The sequence below is a fragment of the Danio rerio genome, chromosome 5, assembly GCF_049306965.1.
Source record: "Danio rerio strain Tuebingen ecotype United States chromosome 5, GRCz12tu, whole genome shotgun sequence".
In the NCBI taxonomy this organism is placed as follows: domain Eukaryota; kingdom Metazoa; phylum Chordata; class Actinopteri; order Cypriniformes; family Danionidae; genus Danio; species Danio rerio.
The window spans coordinates 5,257,501-5,280,000 of NC_133180.1; the positions used below are offsets into that span (position 1 = coordinate 5,257,501).

A 22,500-nucleotide genomic window follows, 5' to 3' on the forward strand; every position below is an offset into this window, starting at 1 on the left:
TTGTGTCAAGAATATTTTTCTGATCTGTTTTTCAGTGGAACTACATTAATTAATAATAATATTATTGTTGTTATTAATATTTCCCACTAAAACTACTTTATAACAGCATCATTAACACTTAAAGACATTTATTGACATTGTAATGACACATTCAATTAGTACGCACTGTAGTTGAGGTCATTAAAAATATTATTGAGGTTGTTCATGACATTATAACGGCCTCAGTATGATCATGTTTATGACAGATTTATGAGAAGTTATGCTGTCTTGATAATGTCAAGGACAGGTTATGAGTCAAGTTATTAAAGATATCTTCAACAATGTCCTCTTTGCATAAATGAGCGAATAACACTTAATCCCAGTAGTCATTAGCATGCATGAAGTCATATTCATTAAGTGTCATGATTAGAAAGGTTTCATGACACCTCCTTCAAGTAAACAGTAGAATCAACACTTTTCTCTGTCAGTTTGAAAACCCCTATGCCAGGGTGTCACTTGCATTTAAGAAAGCTTGCTCAATAGGTTTAAAACTACTTTTCTCTTGTATTGGGCTGTTTACACCAGGTCACTTCATGCATTTTTTTTTTGTTTTCAAATCAGATAACAATCTGATTGTGAACAGTACACGTAAAATGGTCTCTGAAATGCATTACAGACAAGTTAATATTAGTTATAATGCACTTTAAAACAACAAAGATGACCAAAGTGCTAACAATAAAGGCCAGACATATTATGGCGATGGCTCAAAGCTCTTCAGAAAGTGGTTTGGGACGCATTTTGTAATGCAAAAATAATAGAAAAGTATAGCGTTTAATTTGTTTACAAAGGCACAGAGTTTTGTTTTTGAAAGAGTAGGTTATACACAAATGTAATGCAATAATGTAATCCTTTATAGTTCCTTTATAGTTTTGAATGATGTCCTGCACATACAGTATCTGTATATGACAAAAAATGTGAAGACTTAACTATATAGCCTAATGCTGTGTTCACACCAGATGCGGAACGCGCAGATAAATTGCGATATTCGCGCGTAAATTGCGCATGAACATTTGAGGTTACTCGCTTCATTCGCGTGTCAAATTAACTTCAGAACAGACGCGGATTCGCGTGATGGGCAGGGCTTTTGTCTGCCCAGTGACACTAGCTTTGTTGCTAAATGGCTAACATGGATTTTATGAAGAAAATAACAGTGTTTATGTGTTTTATGAAGACTGAAAAACAGCGTTGATACGTTTAGGGCCGTGTCTGAGTCCACTACATGCTTTCAGAGGTGCATCCAGCTCTGTGAGCTCATAAACTCCTCCAGAAACTGAACCTGGGTGACGGAGGCTTTCAGCGGTGCTTCTGACTGAGCCAAGCCCAGACTTGTTGTCGGTGTCGCCTGGAGGATTTCCCCCGGAACACCATCAACAGGTTCTACATCACAATCACGGCCCCACAAGAGCAAGCTTCTGATTGGTTAACGCAGCGCGAATGTCCGCTGAAGTTCAGATTTTTGAACTCGAGAGATTCGTGCGAAAAGCTCATTAAGCGCGTCAAAACGTTCAATTCGCCTTGCGCGTATAGTGCTATTTGAACCGCACCATTCGCGCAAGTCGCGTCATTCACCCCGCGCCATTCGCGCGTATCGCGCCACAGGATGTCTATTCGCGCGTTTGCATTGACTTAACATGTAAATCACACGCGCTTGACGCGCGTTCTGCGTCTGGTGTGAATGCAGCATAAGGATATCTGCAATAGCCAAAATGCAGTCAAAATGACTGATATGTTTTATATTTCATGTTGAATATTAAGTAAATCTCATGTTTCATGACATTTTGTTTATTTTCTATCATAAATAAATCAAAACTTTAGACTAAAAACTTTTAAAAGGCGATTTTCTTAAAGGTGCAGTAGAAGCACTTTTTGTTGTGCTAGTTGAAAGTTTCTTTAAAGTCCAATAGTAATGATTAACGTAGATGATCGAAATATATTTATATGTATTTCTATATTTTGGGTAAAGCATAAATATAAAAAAATGTTAATATAAAAATATAAATAAATAATAAATATAAAAAAATGCATCCAAATAAATAGAGTCGGGCCAACATCTCTCATAATTCCGATAACTGTCTCCAATCTGTCTGTCAGCAAATGCAGATTTGAACAACTGCGCAGCCGTTTGTACGCAGCTCCGCCGACCGCCAATTGTGCTGTGCGTTCACTAGAGAGAGAGAGAGAGCACGCGCGCACGATCGGTAAAAACCTGCTGAATCAAAACTTTGTAAAAAGCTGAATCAATATTGGAGTTACCTTTGCACACTGGAGAAAGGATGACACCATGTCTGAAGTATTTCTCTTAGACAGGTAATGTTCTGTTTTAAAACTGTTGTAGCTTCACACAAAGCTGATGTAACGTTAAATGTTGTTGTTACAAATGGGTTATATCTTCACAGAAGTGTTGTTCAGCCACTAAAATCTTCCGGTAAATGATTGATAAGACTATTTTCAGTTCTATAAAGGACCGTTTTACAGCAGGGGTGATCAACCCTGTTCCTGGAGATCTACCCCCTACTAAAAAAAAGCTTAAACCAGCCAACCAACCTAGGCTGGTCGACCAGGCTGGTTTTAGAGGGGTTTTGGCCATTTCCAGCCTGGTCTTAGCTGGTCAGGCTGGGACATGACCATCTAACACTAGCTTGACCAGCCTAGCCAGGCTGGGAGCCCAGCCCAATCCAGCTATGTCCAGCTTAAACCAGGCTGGTCAAGCTGGTTTTAGCTGGATTTAGCAGGTCATTTTCCAGCCTGACCAGCTAAGACCAGGCTGGAAATGGCTGGAAACCAGCCCGTAAATGGCCAAAACCCCTCTAAAACCAGCCTGGTCAACCAGCTAAAATCAGCCAACCAGCCTAGGCTGGTTGAAGCTGGATTTTTCAGCAGGGCCTTCCTGGAGAGTTCAGCTCCAACCATGATTAAACACACCTGAACCAATTAATTAGGGCCTGAACAGTGCTTGATAATTACAGGCAGGTGTGTTTGACATGGGTTGCAACTGCAACCTGTTAGACGGTAGATCTCCAGGAACAGGGTTGGTCACCCCTGTTTTACAGCATCGATGATGTAGATTTTAATTAGTTCAACACCAAAACACAAGTAAATGCCGCTATTCCGCCTAGTCCCTCCCTATATTGTTTACCATGCAACTCTAAATATTTGCTCTGAAATCGCATGTCAGTTTGGCTTGCACGCCACCGGACAAGCACTAGCTTTTAACATGAGAACACATTGCTGTGCTTGTGTTTAAGGAGGCGTGGCTCTAGACAGCAGGGGAGAGACTGTGATTCAGAGATTTATGCTAAGCTGCTAGCATTGTGGAGAGTCACCTGCTGCACCTTTAATATTTAGATTTTTTTCATACGCTCAAATTCGAGATTTTCAACTAGTTGTATCTTGGCCAAGTTCTGTCCTATCCTAACAAACCATACATACATGGAAATAATATTTATTTAGCTTTCATATGATGTATTAATCACAAAATGTAGCCTGTAACGACAGTATTCATCTCTCGTGTGCTGGTGCTGATGTTTCACTGGAATACAAGTGAAGCCTCCTGTAGCCTTTATATATAAAATCATGTCAATGAAGCTCTACAAGTTTACGTTTTTGTAATTTTTTTTTTTTTTTAATTACATATAAATTTATAATTCAATAAAATTGGCACATCTGACAGTTTAGTAGATGAAACCTAGTTAAATTTGCATATAGTTTAGGATTTGAAGATCAAATGTACATCTGTTTAGTGTAAATGGCATCATTTTCAGCAATCAGACAGCAATCTGGTCAGAGAAAGCACATGAAGTGAACAGGTGTAAACAGACCCTCTTCCCTCTTAGGCCATGTCCACATGTACACGGGTATTTATATAAACTGACTTTTCTTCACCTTAGTTTTTTGTTTTTTTAATTCTTCGTCCACATAAAAAGGCACTGTGAAGCATGTTATTTACACACTGAGCCAAAAAGCTGTTTATGCTGGCTTCTATTCAAACTTGCAATTAAGTATTTGCACAAGTAGATGCCAAGTCAATGCAAATGTGATAACTAAGATGGAGATGCGTTTGCAGTGAACGCAGTTTGAGTGAACGCAGTTCACTTCAATTATATCTCTGGCGTTGGGTGTGAACCCAGCTGTGTTTGACGATCAGAAAGGAAAAAACAAGCGTATATAGTTGACAACATAAGACAAAAGCTGTGATTTTAGTGGTTAATGTTGGGGGTACATTAGAGGTACCCATATCAAACACAACTGAACTAATTAATTAGGACCTGAACACCATGTGATAATTACAGGCAGGTGTGTTTGATATGGGTTGCAACTGAAATCTGCAGGAAGGTGGCTCTCCAGGAACAGGATTGGCCACCCCTGCATTAAAGTAACACATCACTAAATACTTTTTTATATTGTATAGTAAGTATTGTATATAATTAAGTATTGTATAGTAATACTTTAAGTAATACTAAAATAAGTAATACTACTTGGGCCGCCAGGCGCGACGCAATTGTTGTTTGCTAGTTTCAGCTTGGCGCAAGAGTCGTTTTGATGTTTTGCACCATGCTGTTTAAACAGCAAATGCATTTGCGCTCATATGTTCGCTCATAGGCGTTCTAGTCTAAAAAAGTAGGCGTGTTGAGGCGCATTGCTGGCGCGTCGCTATTTTGAGGAACTAAAATAGATGGTTCAATATATCAGCTGGGAGGAGGTCTAAAGTCCAGCGCAGAGCGCGTTAGTTGTGCGCCTCGCTTAACCACTGCTTAATACACACAGGATGTACAGCGATACGCAAAAATCTTTACAAGTGAAAAAGAATCGAAGAATTAAAATATTACAAAAATGATTATTTTCTACAAACCACTGCCTATATGACAGGTTTTGGACCATATGGGGCATAGCATGTGTGTTTGGATATAACCACACTTCGTTATTTTGACCACACTTAGTTATTATTGTTGATTTATTGGTTTGCTGGGGATTAGAACTGAATTTAGAAACAGTTTTGAAACAAATCTTGGCACTTAACAATCGAAAATAATGATGTATAGGCTAATGGATGTCTGTGCGTACAACACGTTTCCTCATCCACGAGAGTGAAAGTGAAAGTAAAGAATGAGGAGGCTCATCTCTCATTCTCGCGCTGCAGATGCTCTGTTTAACTGTTTTCTCGCTAGAGAAGCGTTCAGTTTTTCCACTTACAAAGTCCGGCATGTAAATAGCAAATGCACTATGGAGCGACGCAACTGACTCTTAAAAGGAACAGGAGATGAGACTCTGATTGGTTCATTCTCAAAACACACCTATAACTAGGGCCAGACAGAATCTGCGAATAGTTTTTGCTATTTCTGCGCAGAATTTTGCTAAAAATCTGTGGATTTATGTGGAATGATTTTGGGAGTATCATAACTAAAACCTTAATATATGAACTAAAAAGTAATCCCTTTTTGACATTTAATGTTTATCTTGCAAATTCAATTAGATCCACATTATTTGGTGAAAAAAAGCAAGTCTCTCATATAATAATATATCTACTTTATAAACTATATTGTACATAAATCATATGAATATTTTTATTAGTCAATAATAATTCTGAAATCAATTTAAAAACGGAATAAATATTGATTTACACACATTTACGCAAGTAAATAAACAGAATCAATGATGGGCTACAAATCTGCAGTGTGGGCTTACCTATAACTCATTAAGAGAATAAGCTCAACCCTGTTAGACTATGCGCCGCGGACAGAGCGGATTTTTCTGTCGTTAAAATAGCAAAAGTGGATTCTGACACGCCCTTAATGCTTTTGCGCCCTGCGCTTTGCACCTGGATCGTCAAAATAGAGCCCTTTGAGGTACTTAAAAAAAATAATTGGTGCGAGTTACTTTTTATTTTAATTAACAAGCTTTTGAAGAATAAACTGCAGAATTGAAATGAACATAGGCTGTGTCCAAAATCGCATACTTCCACACTATAGAGTACGCTAAAATCAGTATGCGAGCAAAGCAGTTTGTCCGAATTCAAAGAATTTGAAAAATAGTATGTGAGAAGTACTCGGATGACCTACTACTTCCGGCAAGATTCTGAAGTGCATCGGATGGATGCTACGCTATCCCATGATTAGTGTACGAAAGAATTCATGAATGGGAGTGACACATCTGACACGGGTACTCACGTGATCATGACAAAATGGCGGATGTATAGTACGTTCAAGTTCCATTCATACTACTCGCATTCGCAATGTATATACTTGTATAGAATGGTCAAATATTAAATTCAAATTCAGTTCCTACTGAGTAGTAGGTGCTTTCAGACCCCTAGTCTCAATGAATCACACACTCAATAAGAGAATGCACTTCCTACAGAAACAAAGGATGGTTTTGCAAAGTAACTCTCAAGTAACATAACGCATTACTTTCCATAAAAAGTAACGCAACTAGTTACTTTTTAGGGGAGTAACTCAATATTGTAATGCATAACTTTTAACACGGTTAGTGGAAACAAGACCACACATTACCTAAGTGTAAAACCACAAATGTTTTCAGAAAGTTTCACTTTTACTGCGGGCCCTATCATACACCCAGCGCAATGTGGCGCAAGACACGGCGCAATAGTCTTTTGGTAGTTTCAGCTTGGCGCAAGAGTCGTTTTGAGGCGTTGCGCTTCGCTGTTTAAATAGCAAATGCATTAGCGCTCATTTGTGCGCCCATAGGTAAAAAGGAAGGCGTTCTGAGGCGCACTGCTGGCGCGTCGCTATTATGAGAAACTATAATAGATTTTTCATTAGACCAAAACTAACCACCGGGTTAGTTTTGGTCTAATGAAAAATCTATTATAGTTTCTCATAATAGCGACTCCGGCGCAGAGTCTTTACATATGAAAAATTTAAATATTAAGGATATATATAGGATATAATAAGAATAGATATAGGATATAAATATAAAGGGTTAAAATATTACAAAACATATTATTTTCTAGCCTACATAAATATGAAAAATCACTGCTTTTATGTCTTCTTCATCTCAGGAGGCTTTTTCAGTTCATTCATAACAATTTGCTTTTGTATAATGTTATTATTATTAGCAGTATTATTTATTATATCCACATTTATATTTGTTTTATTAAAAACAAGCTTAGATTTGCCCACCTGTCAGGCTAAAAAAACCATATGGGGCATGGCAGGTGTATTTGGAAATAACTCAGTATTTTGAGCACACTTGGTTATTGTTGTTCATTTATTCGTTTGCTAGAAATCAGAACTGAATTTAGAAATAGTTTTGAAACAAATCTTTGCACTTAACAAACGAAATTAATTATTTATATGCTAATTGATGTCTGTGCGTAAAGGTTTCCCTATCCAAGAGCGAAAGTGAAAGTAGATCCATTATCTCTCATTCTCACGCAGTAGATGCTCTGTTTAACAGTTTTCTGTTAAAAAACTGTTAACTGTTAACTGTTTGCTTGTGAAATGCTCATTTTTTCCACTTAGACTTACTTTGCGTCCTGTAAATAGCGAATGCGCTCTTGGTATGACGCAGCTGACTCTTAAAGGGAATGGGAGATAAGACTCTGATTGGTTTATTCTCAAAACACACCTATAACTCATTAAGAAAATAAACTCAACCCTTTTAGACCATGCGCCTTGGCACAAGGCAGATTTCCCGTCCTTAAATTAGCAAAAACGCGTCCTGACACGCCCTGAAAACGTTTGCGCCCTGCGCATGGACCGTCAAAATAGAGCCCTGCGTTTTCATGTGGACAAACAGCCAAACCATGTAGAAAAAAAACTGGTTTAGAAAATACTCGTGTTGTTGTGGACAGAGCTTTATTATGCAGTGACTGAGTGCTATAACAGCAGTCTGAGATGATGAGACTCTGGAGAAAACAGAAGTCGAGAGACGTGTGACAGTCTGGACTACAGTAATGTGAAGGAAGAGACAGTGCATGCCAGGACAGGTGGAGCGGGCGGAGGTCCAGAGGATGGAGAGGTGTACCTGAGGGCCCGGCCGCGGCCTCTGGGGGAATTGCGTACAGGAGCCCTCCAGTTGGGGCCCAGAGTGGCGTACATGCGGCCCCTGTTCGCACAGTGAGTTCAGCATCACAATACTGACCTTTCTCTTGCAAATTGGAGTAAATGTCCTGTAGATCCCTTCTTGTATTTTTGAACTTACATCTTGCAACTTTTTCTTGAAATCTTGAGTGACTGTCTGAGTTCAGTTTTTCCATGTAATGTTAAGTTTGACTTGCAATTCTGCCATTTTTATTGTAAATCTAAGCTTACATTTTGCACTGCTGTTTTTTTGTCTTTCTTGTCATGTTAAGTTTTACTTGCAATTCTTATGTTTTCTTGCATTTTTGAGCTTATATCTGGCAATTCTGACATTCTGTTTTTTGTCATTTTGAGCACAAATCTCACAATTCTGACCTTTTTTTGAGGTTTTATTGAGGTTATTTATTTATTCTAGTTTACATTTTGAAATTTTGAATTTTTGTCTTATAATTCTTTTCTTAATTCTTACAATTCTGACTTTTCTTATCATTTAAAGCTTATATTCTGCAATTCCGATTGTCTTCTTGTATTTTTGAGTTCATATGCAGCAATTCTGACTTCTTTCTTTTAATCTTAAGATATTGTCTCACAGTTCTGACCTTTTTAGGTAACTTTGAGTTTATATCTTGTCATTTTCAGTTTATATGTTACAATTCAGATTGTTTTTGAAATTAAGGAATAAATCTCACAATTCTTACATATTCTTGTAAAATTAAGCTTATATTTTGCAATTCTGACTTTTCATTCATTCATTCATTCATTCATTCATTCATTTTCTTGTTGGCTTAGTCCCTTTATTAATCTGGGGTCGCCACAGCGGAATGAACCGCCAACTTTTCCTTTTAAGTTTATGTCTTGTGATTCACATTCAATCTTGCAATTGTGAGTTTTTGTCATGCAATTCAGACTTTGTTTTGCAATTTTCTCGAAACTCCAACTTATTACTTGTAAGTTTATTGGTTTACATGTTGCAATGTTGACTTTTAATTGTAATTTTGAGCTTTCATCTTGCCATTCAGGCTTTTTTCTTTGCATGAACAACTTTCATGATTCATCTTTTGCCTTTTTTAAGCTTAAAAGCCTGTTAGTCCCTGTTTTCTTTTCCTGCATGTAAAGAGCTGCTGTATCTTTCTTCTGTTTTAGGTTTGAAACAGCATCCAGTTAAATATCTCTATGAAGCTTAAACTCTTCTGAAACCAGTGTTTTATGTTATTGTGTGTCTATACAGTGTAATGGACATATATAAAGATGTTAAACATTTATAACTGGAAACGACAAATAAACAACAGAACACAATTAACACTTAGTGCTGAGATTAGTTTTGTTCAGTTGTTTTCACCTACGGTATGACAGAGTTACATGGCAGATTGTAATATGAAGGTTATATGGTAACACAACAAGTTTGTAAAAGCTACTTCAAAAAAAAAAAACCTCAAAAGCTTTTATTACGATATACTGTAAAAAATATCCATAAATTAGCAGCTTTCAGTATTTTGTGATTCATGATTTTATTTTTCCTCATTTATGTCTGCTTTTGAATTGCATTATGGGAGCTTGATGATTCTTCCAACATCTTTTAACTTTGACAAGTTGAAAAAAGTGACTTTTGTGGATATTTTTAATAGTGTAAAGTGATAGACTGTCTGGCTTGGTGTTGTATATTGCTCTACAAAAACCTTGCCAAAGTCAAATGTTAAAGCAAGCTTTATTGTCAATTTAACCACGAAATTGCGTTACTCCCAGACCCTAGGTGCCTAATTTACAGATCATATTAATGTAAGTAGAATTTTTAAAAGAAATAAAATTATTTAATTATATAGTTGTAAAAAACTATAAGTAAAAAATAAAAATTGTATACAATACAATTGCAATTAAGGGCATATGGGAAGAAGTGCAAACCAGAGTTGTGCAAATGCAAAACAGTTTGCAGTGCAAAAAGCTTGTAGATAAAGTGACTTAATTATATACAGGAAGTATATAATGTCTTATCTAGTTTATATATTATATAGTGTATATTGTGTGTATATGGTATGTACATATATTTAGGGCCCTATCATACACCCGGCGCAGTGTGGCGCAAGGCGTGGCGCAATAACCTTTTAGTAGTTTTAGCTTGGCGCAAGAGTGGTTTTGAGGCGTTGCGCTGCACTGTTTAAATAGCAAATGCATTAGCGCTCATATGTGCGCCCATAGGCGTTCTGGTCTAAAAAGGAAGGCGTTCTGAGGCGCACTGCCGGCGCGTTGCTATTTTGAGAAACTAAAATAGATTTTTCATTAGACCAAAACTAACCCGGTCTAAACTCCGGCGCAGAGTTGCGCCTCGCTTACACACTGCTTAATACACACAAGAGAGCAATAGGCAAATATCTTTACATATAAAAAAATGTAAATATTAAGGATATATAGGATATAATAAGAATAGATATAGGATATAAATATAAAGTATTAAAATATTACAAAACATATTATTTTCTAGCCTACATAAATATGAAAAACCACTGCTTTTATGTCTTCTTCATCTCGGGAGGCTTTTTCAGTTCATTCATTCAATTTGCTTTTGTATAATGTTATTATTATTAGCAGTATTATTTATTATATCCATATTTATATTTGTTTGATTAAAAACAAGCTTAGATTTGCCCACCTGTCAGGTTTAAAACCATATGGGGCACAGCATGTGTTTTAGGATATAACTCAGGTTTTTGAGCACATTTTGTTATTATTATTCATTTATTAGTTTGCTGGAAATTAGAACTGAATTTAGAAATAGTTTTGAAACGAATATTTGCGCTTAACAAACACAATTAATTATTTATAGACTAATTGATGTCTGTGCGTAAAGGTTTCCCTATCCAAGAGCGAATGTGAAAGTGATCCATTATCTCTCATTCTCACGCAGTAGATGCTCTGCTTAACAGTTTTCTGTAAAAACACTGTGAACTGTTTGCTTGTGAAATGCTCATTTTTTCCACTTAGACTTACTTTGCTTTCTGTAAATAGCGAATGCGCTCTTGGCGTGACGCAGCTGACTCTTAAAGGTAATGGGAGATGAGACTCGGATTGGTTTATTCTCAAAACACACCTATAACTCATTAAGAAAATAAACTCAACCCTTTTAGACCATGCGCAACGGCGCAAGGCAGATTTCCCGTCCTTAAATTAGCAAAAACACGTCCTGACACGCCCTAAAAGCGTTTGCGCCCTGCGTTTTGTGCTCTGTGCATGGACCGTCAAAATAGAGCCCATAGTGTCTTACTTATGTACTTATAACAAACTGCCAGCACATGTTCTGACTTATTTCTCTATATATTATTTCTTAACCTTTAAATTATTACAAAACTATAGAATTTACTGTAAATTTTCAACATTAAAAGTCGACAGAGCAGAGATCAATATCCCAAAATATCCCATAATGTAATTCAACTGTAAATAAAAGTAAAATACTCAGAAAATACAGAAACTTAATTAGCGGATATCTTTTACAGTGTACGTTCATTTCAATATTTGCTAATACAATTTAAACAATACTGTTTTTATAATCAAATTTAAGTAAAAATACCTTACAAAAGAGCTCATTTGCATAAATTTTCTTCAATAGTGACAAAGATGACACATTCTCCAAAAAATCTACAACTTGTTGATGTTGCTTTAATTAACATTACCAATGCGCAGACTGCACCAAAAAGACTATTTCTATCGCATAACAGATGTTTTTTTTTACTCTACACCTGATGAACAGTTTGTGTATTTAGTAATTCACAAATGTTTTCAGTTTAATTGCGGTTGTGAACTCCATTATGGGATGTTGATCTCTGCTCTGTCCACTTTTGATGTTGAAAATTCAACTCTGCAGTTTAACAAAGTGACTTTTATAGACATTTTAGTAGTCTGAAATAATATAATGTATAAGAAATACCTAGAGAAATAAGTCCGTAAAATAACAGAACATGTGCTGCAGTTTATTACAAGGTTTATAATAATAAATACAAATATATAATACTAACACAGACAATATATCACTGCAAAATATTAAAGATGTTCATTAAAGTTCCCTTTTCAAGGTTAAAAGTTGTTGGAAGAAAGATTAAGCTCTCATTATGCAACTCAAAAGCAGAATTAAACAGGGAAAAAATAAAAATATATATATATAAATCACAAAATACAGAAACGCTACTTTTTACAGTGTGGAAAGAGCATACTAAAGCTGCAATATGAACAGATGATGATATTTAGGCACATTTATAACATGAAACCGAGTCTCACCTCTCGACTCCTGGAGAAAGATCATCACAGAATGAACTCTGACTGCTGCCTGATGGAAAAACACAGAACATATATTAAGGGAACTAATAGTATTGAACTCAAAATTAAAAACTGCACAAAAAGTTGACTCAACTAAAATTTAAAAGGCTACATGCTGCAGAGCTTTTTTTTTAGTTGACTCAAATTGAACCCAAGTATACTGCACTTGACTTAATTTAAGTTCAGGACACTCAAAAATGTCCTGGAGCTGGTTGTCTTAAAATTGAATCTTTTTTTTTTTACAGTGTGATTTTTACACTAGCTGAAATAAAGCAAATAAACAAAAGAGTTTCCACAGAAGAAAAAATATTATAGGACATACTGTGAAAAATACCTTACTCTGTTAAACATCATTTGGGACATATTTGAAAAAAGAAACAAAAATCACAAGAGGACTAACCATTGTGACTTCAACTGTATATATATATATATATATATATATATATATATATATATATATATATATATATATATATATATATATATATATATATATATATATATATATGTATGTATGTATGTATGTATATATATATATATATATATATATATATATATATATATATATATATATATATATATATATATATACACACACACACAAATATATATTACCCTATATTAGCATAAGCACATCAGCAGGACACAACATTGACAGGGGGGGGGGGGGGGTGGGAACAGGGGAAATGGAAAAACAATGCGACGAGTGTGGGCATCCAACTGGTCCGGCAGCCATAACAAGGCGCAAGTCACAGTCCCGCCCATGGCCCTCGTGGGTTTTTTAGAGCGTCTTCTCATCTCGCTATCCCAGAGGAACCAGACTTATTTACTTAACAAGTGCTTAATGTGTATTAAAGCTGGCACCTTAATTCAGCTGTTCTGTGTTATACACACCAGTTTGGATTAGATTTTTAATTTTGTTTTATTTAATGTATTTTTTTGCACAAGATGTTTAGTGCCAGGCTTTAGCAAAACAACTGCAGTCAAAATGCCCTCCTGTGAATTTTTTTTTTCTTTTTCAAATATTTCAAATGATGTTATACAGAGCAAGGCATTTTTCACAGTATTTCCTATAATATTTTTTTCTTTCTTACTTGTTTTATTTGGCTAAAAAAAAGCATCTTTTTTTTAAAACCCATTTTAAGGTCAATATTATTAGCCCCCTTAAGCAATATTTGATTTCGACCGTCTACAGAACAATCCGCATGCTTTATGTCACTTTAAGCTGAATACTAGTATATTGAAGAATATCTAGTCAAATATTATGTGCTGTCATCATGGCAAAAATAAAAGAAATTAGTTATTAGAAATGAGTTATTAAAACTGTGATGAAGAAATCTTCTCTCTGTTAAACAGAAATTGGGTAAAATATACAAGGGAGGCTAACAATCATGACTTCAACTGTAGATCTTAAAATACTCCTAAATGAATGAATAAATAACAGTTCTAGTTGTGATACCTATAGAGATGCCGTTGGACACAGAGGAGCTGTGCGGATGGGTTCGGGCTGGACTCTGGGACTCCAGGAAGCTGTCGTCCAGCAGGTGGCGTGGTTTCTCTGTGGGAAATGTGGCACTTTTACTCTCCACCACACCGAAATGCCACATCATGCTGAAGGAGAGACAGAAACATCATGAGGCTTCAGCTCCAAACACACTATAGCACATCAATACAGTAATGTTTATGCTTTTAGATACTACATATAACCATACCATATTTTACACTTTAGAATTTACTAAATACTTTATTTTATAATTCACTTTTTTACTTTCCCCCTACTTTAGGAACCTTACTTTTTCACTATACTTTCCACTTCATTGTACTTTTTCTTACAGTAACACTTCACTTAACAATTTACGTATATTTTTATATATAGATACTATATCATATTTTACACTTCATCCTTTACACATTTGACTAAACAGTTTATTTCATATTACACTTTTTTTACTTGACCCTTTACACTATACTTTCCACTTTATACTTTACTACACTTCACTTGCAGAACCACTTCACTTAAAAATGTACTTTGCACTTTACTATATTTTACACTTCTGTTTTAATCAACATTGTGGCACAAAAGCTTAAGATGCATTAAGTAGCAAAGTACATGTAAGTGTATTAATGATCAAAATGCCTCACATTTGTTTTTACTTTAAATTTGCCTTTTACTTTACGATACATTTTCAAATTTGATTTTATTTTCCGCCTGGGAGCAAATAGGTTTTGGGCTCACCAGCACTACTTTACTTTTTTCCTTCTATGTAAAGCACATAGAGTTGCTTTAAAAACAATTCACATCTATGCTTTATTTGTTTACAGAATGCTGGGACTATGTGCTTCCAGCTTCTTTATTTTCAAAAAACTTGATTAAAATGCTATTTAATTTAATAATAAAAAAAATGTCTTTCAGTTTCAGTCAATCAATTTAGTTACTCTAATTGCAGTTAATATCTCTGCTGAAATCTAGAAATAATTTTTATCACGCATATTTTATGAAAAACAAACACATTAAATCTTAAAAATGTGCATTTACATGTATTTTTCATGATCTAAAATTGTAAAGATGATAAATGTTTTACTAAATAGCTTGTGCAAGTGCTTTAACCATATTTAAAAAGACCTTGATATATATGCTTAATATTTATACTTTTATTTGATTACATTTTATAATTCCTAATTAATTATTTTCCAACTATTAAATTTTTACTTAATTTTACACAAAGAGCTGATTATTTTATTTTATTTTAAATTCTCAAATTAATTACTTTTAAAAACTTACTTTATTACTTTATTTTTTAAATTTTGTTTGATTTAATTTTAAAAATAGGGGTGACTCAAAATGTATTACTATGCTAATCAACTGTTTTGATGCCACAGATTAAGAAAGCGTCATCTTTTTCAGAATTGCTTGATAAACTGATCAAAGATGTTCTAACAACATTCTAACAACAATCTAATGACATATTAAAATAATACCTTACGACATTCTAACGGCATTCTAAATAACATTCTAATGACATATTAAAATAATACTCTTACGACATTCTAAATAACATTCTAATGACATATTAAAATAATACCCTTACGACATTCTAAATAACATTCTAATGACATATTAAAATAATACTCTAACGACATTCTAAATAACATTCTAATGACATATTAAAATAATACCCTTACGACATTTAAACGACATTCTAAATAACATTCTAATGACATATTAAAATAATACCCATACGACATTCTAACGACATTCTAAATAACATTCTAATGACATATTAAAATAATACCCTTACGACATTCTAAATAACATTCTAATGACATATTAAAATAATACCCTTACGACATTCTAAATAACATTCTAATGACATATTAAAATAATACCCTTACGACATTCTAACGACATTCTAAATAACATTCTAATGACATATTAAAATAATACTCTAATGGACATTCTAAATAACATTCTAGTAACATTGTACTAATTTTGAAAATGCTTTTAAATTCTCTGTCACTGTTGATCTGAATGAGGCCCTGTTTACACTAATATGTTGAAAACGTATTTTTTAAAACGACATTTTAGAATTAAAATGATCCTTGTCCACACTGGCATTTCACCTAGTGCTTCTGAACAACTCCCCGTCCACACTACACTGCTGAAAACGCACATCATATGACCACACACACACACACACACTATGGCATGCACTGCAGGGATGAGAGCTGTGCATGTCAGACTGTTCATCAAGGATCTACCGCTGGATCTAATCTCACTATATTTGTTAAACGTGATATTTAATTTATCTTGCTGTCTCTATCTAACGACATATTCCCTGACTTTGGTCTTTTTAAATGTATTACTTGTTCTCAGATAACATGTTTTGGCTGACCGCAAAGATAAGTTAGGTTAATATATAAATTAATGTAACTACATACACTTATTCTGCACATTTGACTGAGAATGAAAGGAGGCAGTTCTGTTATCGGCTCCGTTTTGCTATAAATATGCATACAGTGAAGATGACGCTCATATAAATATGCAGCTACACAATGTCTCAACATTTCTGCTGTCTGTTAAGTTGATATCGAAATGAAAATAGGCAGTTCCTCATATCATGTTTTCATTTAATTGTTAAGAAAGTGAAACAGCGTAGCCAGGGGGATGTGAATGAGGTTATAAAGTACACCATTCCCTTTGAAGATTTACCCGATGTGTCCTCGGGAGTTTGTTTTCCATATCAAACTTTCAAAGTCTGAACTTAAAAGGAGAGGATGAAGGACTGAACTGTGTGTCAAGTAGACAGGTAGGACAGCTAAGGTAAACAGGTCTCTGACTATACTGCTTTAAATGGACAGATCTTACCTAACTCCCGTGAAAGGAATAAAAATAGGTGAGTCTTCCGGGCCACTGCTTACCTTCGCTAAACTAAATAAATAACAAAACGTGACTATGAAAAATAAACCCCTACCTGCTACAAAACAAAGTATCAAAATAAACAAACTAGTTAACACATTACAAACTAAGAATCAAAAGATTAACATGAACGAAACACTTAATGGAGCGGCATCTGGATAAATGATCGACTTGCGGAGCACCGCCAGCCAGACCGCCTGAGCGCAAGCCACCACCGAGCTGAAGGAGGGCGAGAGATATGAGAGAGGTAGAATGAGAGAGAGAGCTAGAGACGCCATTGCTGTCAGCTTTATATAGTGGGAATCCCCAGTGACGTCACGGGCATCATCCAATCCTGGATAAGCCGGGTAGAAACACTCCTTCTAGTACTCGATCGCAACAAGCACAAACCGGCAAGAAATACATAGATTAATTAGATAACACTGACCCACGTAACAAAGCCTCAATCAGAGAGGTGAATATCTGCAGCTACCACTTCCATTTTCTGATGTCTCCGTTTTCCCCCATCCACACTGACACAGAGCAGCAGCATTTTAAAACAAAAATGGCCTCTTTAGCGTTTTCAAAAAGCTCAGTTTTCGGCGCTCGAAAACTCTGGCGTAGTGTGGACAGAAGGCGTAACCATAGCTAAACATATCTGTTTTTAAAACTAAAACAGTGTAAACAGGGCCTGAACCTCTAAACTTAATGTGTCCCTGAGTTTAAGTGTGTTTATTTTCCAGCAGATTGTCACCAAACGTACGCATTCCCAAGGCTGTGGCTCTTGCGGTGGCGGGAGGGTGGAGGGGTGTGCATGTGGACCCCAACAGTGGCATCAGGACAGGTGGGCCGACGGTTATATCTCATCGAGAGAGACACTTCAGACGGACCTGCAGAAAGAGACAGGAGAAGAAGAATGAATTCACATTAACATGCTAGATTGTTGTTGGTCTCACAGTCAATGAAACTTAATGAAAGGAAACGTGGAGACTCTGCTTTAGCCATCACAGCCGCTACACTAATATTAGCATTCCCTCATCCTCTTGAGGGAGACACAATCAACACTGTGCTCATTATTGAGTCCTGAGAGAGAAAAACAGCAGATCCACATCAGATGGAGCTTTAGTGTGGACAACAGCAGGCATGACTGATAAAATATTGTTTACTATGTAATGTATGATCTTAAAAACAATGATATTTCTTCCCAATCTTTTCAGACATGTTTATTCTCACAATTGTTATTACTAATATATTCATTGTATTTCTAGACAACACAATGACAACAGTGTAACTTAAGTAATTTGAAAGTAATGACGTGAAATTTGAAACAGATATTAACATTTAGGTCAAAAATATAATCTCTTATAAAGATGTAAAAATAATTAATGCTGCAAGCAACGATGAAAGGGACCACGCACCGCTGCCTGGTGGCGTCAGGATGACGGAGAACAGCAGACAATAATAATTTAAGCTGATATATTAAAAAAAAAACCTGAGAAAATCACAAATTTATGCCAAACTTTCTTCTGTCTGCAGGTGGTGCTATAACTGTGACTCAACGTTGGCAGGTAGATGTCTTCAGGAGAGGAATCTTATGGAACATGCAAATTTTACAGGCAGTCAGACATTGTTTGGCTGAGTTATAAGCCAAACTTCCCTCTGTCAGCAGGTGGCGCTATGACTGTGACTCAATATTGGCATGTAGATGTCTTCAGGAGAGGAATTTTATCAACCATGTGAAGTTTCAGGCAGATCGGACAATGCATGCCTGAGTTATAACAACTTCCTGTTTCGTGGCGAATCGTCAAAAGTTTGAGAGGCTGCCACGGACACAGCCTTTGACGAAATTTCTAGATCTTCGCAATTCAACATGGCCAAGGCTTTTACATGATAAAACACAATTTTGATGATGATCGGATCAAATCCCTAGGAGGAGTTAGATAAAACACAACGTCTCAAAATGGCAAAAACGCTACTTTTTCGGCGCAGAAAGTTAAAAAAATCCGACTTCCTGTTGGGTTTCAGATTTTGCTTATGAGACTTTTTTGTAGTAATTGCCATGTTTGACTTGTGTGCCAATTTTTGTATGTGTGCGTGAATCGTAGCTCAGGGGCCAGTTCGTCAAAAACTTTTATTTGGCGCTGTCGAGTTTTTACCATGCCCACTTACGAAACCTATAGAAAATGTAAATTTTCGCTACCTCTGGGGCGTGTGCAAAGCTTCGTGAGTTTTCAAGAGTGTTTAGACCAACAAAATCACGATTCATTTGACAGAAGAAGAAGAAGAAGAAGAAATGAAGCAATTCCAATAGGGCCTATGCACCGTAGGTGCTCGGTCCCTAAAAATCACTTATTTTCTAAGCAAGCACCCACACCCATCCATCCATCGCACCCACAAATACTTTTGAGAAATGTGAAATACATGGTCAGGGTCACTGGGCTATGTTTTCTCATGCACACCATTTCTCATCAGTCCACTAGGGGCCGCCGTGCATATTTTTGGGGCATATTTTCTCATATGTGCCATTTCTCGTAACTCCACTAGAGGCCACTGTTTACAGTTTTGACTATCAAAAACATTACTGGGGTCACATTTTTTCCACAGACTGTAAAAGATATGGACATAGTATCCGTGACATCAACTATAGGTTTCTGAAGAACGCAAAAGAAGCTAACAGTAGGTTTGGTTTGCCATTTTGTTTGCGCGTAATCGCACCAACCGTTGGACAACAAACAAGGGCAAAGAGGTGGAGCGTGAGCAGACCTACAGACGCCTGCTGGCATCTTGCTTAGACAGGCTTTTCATTGGAGAAACACTTAATACTTCATTCCCTGCGACTCGTTTGTGTTCTGACCACATGTGCTTGGCTGTGTACTATATCAATAAAGTGTTTAGATTTTAGGGGGTTGGGGGCGATCAAGCAAGTGCCTGCTGAGAGGGGCAGTGGCTCTAGCCACCGGGCCACCCCCCTGTGCACGGCCATGACTGACTGTGTAAAGCCACATAAAACAACACAAAAATACAATGAATATGCCGAGTTCAGCAGCCGGAATCAGCTGAGGTGAAGTGACGGCGAACAGCGAGACCTAGCTGTCACTCAAGTGGCCACGCCCTTAAGTATGCAAACTTAATATAACATAATATTTAACTTAATATATTGTAAAGTGGAGTTTGCATGTTTTCCCTGTGATGGCATGGGTTTCCTCCGGGTGCTCCAGTTTCCCCCACAAGTCCGCATGCGCTACAGGTGAATTGGGTAAGCTAAAATTGTCAGTAGTGTATGTGTGTAAATGAGATTGTATGGGTATTTCCCAGTAATGGGTTGCAACTGGAAGGGTATCTGCTGCGTAAAACATAAGCTAGATAAGTTGGTGGTTCATTCCGCTGTGGTGACCCCAGATTAATAAAGGGACTAATCTGAAAAAAATGAATGAATTAATGAATGCTGTCAAACTTCTGAGGACTTCTTCTTTATTTGCTGGTGTTTTTTGCAGTTGCATGTGTTTTCTTACATTGCAGCATGTTAAACTCTCTTGGCCATCGTACCAAACAGGCGATCAGCGTCTCCAACAGGTTTTCCACAGTGGACAGAAACACCTCCAGGCATCATGGGAAGGTGGAAACCCAGTAAAAGACATGCTGAGACACTTACACACCACAGTTAATGGAGCGACTGGAGCCTGAAACACTGATGCGTCTCGCTCAGACTAGTGTTTACTGCACGTCTGATACGGAAATACCTGAACGCCGCAGTGGGAGCATTTCAGGAAAGCATCTTCACCTGCTTCTGGTTAAATGCCTCATTAATGAGTCTGACTACCAGATCGTGAAGTGAACGCCACATTTAATCTGACAGTGAAAACTGGATGATGGGGTGATAATTGGATTTTATGAAGGTACATCGCGCAATTACAAGGTGGAATTTTGAAGTAGCAATTGCAGTAGAGTGTAAAATAAAACATTCAGTGTGGTATAATGGATTACTCAAATGAGTTTTTCAGGCATAAAAAAGTGCTGGGAGGAGAACACATAACACTGGATTTAAAAATTGGTAGATATAAAATAATACAATATAATTTGCAGTCTTATTTGCATAAGACATGACAGCTAAAATGTGCTGTCCACGTATGTGGCCACTAAGCCCTAGGAAGTTAAGGGACCTTGATGTTTCTTCCAACAACTTTAAACCTTGAAAAGTGTGAAAAGGTGACTTTTATGAGCATTTGTAATAGTTGTAATAGCAAACTCACGGCAATTCGTAACTTTTTGATTCAGTGGCTAATTCATATGAATTCGTACAATCTAATTTATACAATTTAGTACGATTTGCTCATCACCCAATGACGGTTAGGGTTAGGAGTGGGGTTGGGTGCCACCAGTAGTGGAAAGAGTACTGAAACATCATACTCAAGTAAAAGTACCATTACTTGCACAAAAATGTAGTGCAAGTAGAGTAAAAGTATATGTTGTAAATATTACTCAAAGTATGAGTAAAAAGTAGGCATTTTAAAAGTACTCACGAGTAGTGATTAGTAGTTACGCCATAAAAAGCAGTTTTGCATTTACATACAGTTTGTGCAGTGATGTGTAAACGTAACATTCTGTAGTGCATTTAGTAATCTTCCTATATTCGTTTGTTCCTTCCAACTTTCTTTCATTGTTTGTTTGTTCTGTCCTACCTTCATTCTTTAATTTGTTTGTTCCTTCATTCATTCGGTCCTCCCTTCATTTGTTCACTCATATATATTTTTGTTCCTCCCTTCATTTGGTCCTTTGTTCATTAGTTCGTTCCTTTCTTAGTTTGTTCAGTACTTCCTTGAATCCTTACTTTATTTGGTCTTTTGTTCGTTCGTTCGTTCGTTTATATTTTTGTTCCTTTCTTCATTAGGCCCCTTGTTCTTTTCTTCCTTTATTCATTCCTTCCTTCATTCCTTTGGTCCTTCTTTCATTTGTTCGCTCATTCATTTATTCTTTCATTCATGATTTTGTTCCTTTCCTCATTTGGTCCTTTTATTCGTTCCTTCCTTAGTTAGTTCAGTCCTTCCTTGAATCCTTCCTTCATTCATTTGGTCCTTCCTTCCTTCATTAGTTCATTCCTTCTTTCGTTCGGTCCTTGATTCCATTTTTCATTCGTTCCATTTAGTGGTTGTTTAAGGAGGCTGTTTGGTGATTTCAGTCATCATACAGTCAAAATCCTTTTTTTTTTTTTTTTTTACAGTCGACATCTATTTTCTCATCAGTGACATCCGGTCTATTAAAAGACTGAGCGTCAATGTGTGTGAATAATTTGAACATTTTCTTGGACATTTTTAATGCTTCTGAAAGGTTTGCTGCATTTATAAAGCGCCCATGTGTTGATGTTGTTCAGTATCGTGTGATTTACTTTCTATGTGCGATTTGATTGGACAGGAATCACAGGACTGATTTTTCTGCTTTAGCCAATCACCAAAGACAAGAAAGAAATAGAGTAATGACTGCAGGTTGAAGGAAAGTAGTGGAGTAAAAGTACATATACTGCACTTTAAATGTGCTCAAGGAAAAGTAAAAGTACATATTTATAAAACTACTTAGTAAATTACAATTTCTGAGAAAAACTACTCAATTACAGTCATTTGAGTATTTGTAATTAGTTACTTCACACCACTGGGTGCCACCCCTCCTTTTTAAAATCTGAACAATTACTGAACAATTCAGATTTATACCTTCCAACCCATGTCAGCATGA

At 36.3% G+C, this 22,500-nt stretch overlaps 1 protein-coding gene across 4 annotated transcripts in view; it reads right to left on the minus strand.

Annotated features, from left to right (window-relative positions):
- Positions 1-22,500, minus strand: part of LOC101882086 (ras-specific guanine nucleotide-releasing factor RalGPS1-like) — a 325,318-nt gene that overhangs the window by 28,650 nt on the left and 274,168 nt on the right. For 3 of the 4 annotated variants that reach the window (XM_073951909.1, XM_073951911.1, XM_073951910.1), the window contains exons 12-15: positions 17,540-17,666; positions 13,840-13,991; positions 12,342-12,390; positions 8,023-8,103 (exon numbers count right to left, since the gene is read on the minus strand). In XM_073951909.1, coding sequence (XP_073808010.1) covers positions 8,023-8,103; positions 12,342-12,390; positions 13,840-13,991; positions 17,540-17,666 — 409 coding nt within the window. The remainder of the gene's footprint in view (positions 1-8,022; positions 8,104-12,341; positions 12,391-13,839; positions 13,992-17,539; positions 17,667-22,500) is intronic. The other variant, XM_073951912.1, reaches the window with a different exon arrangement.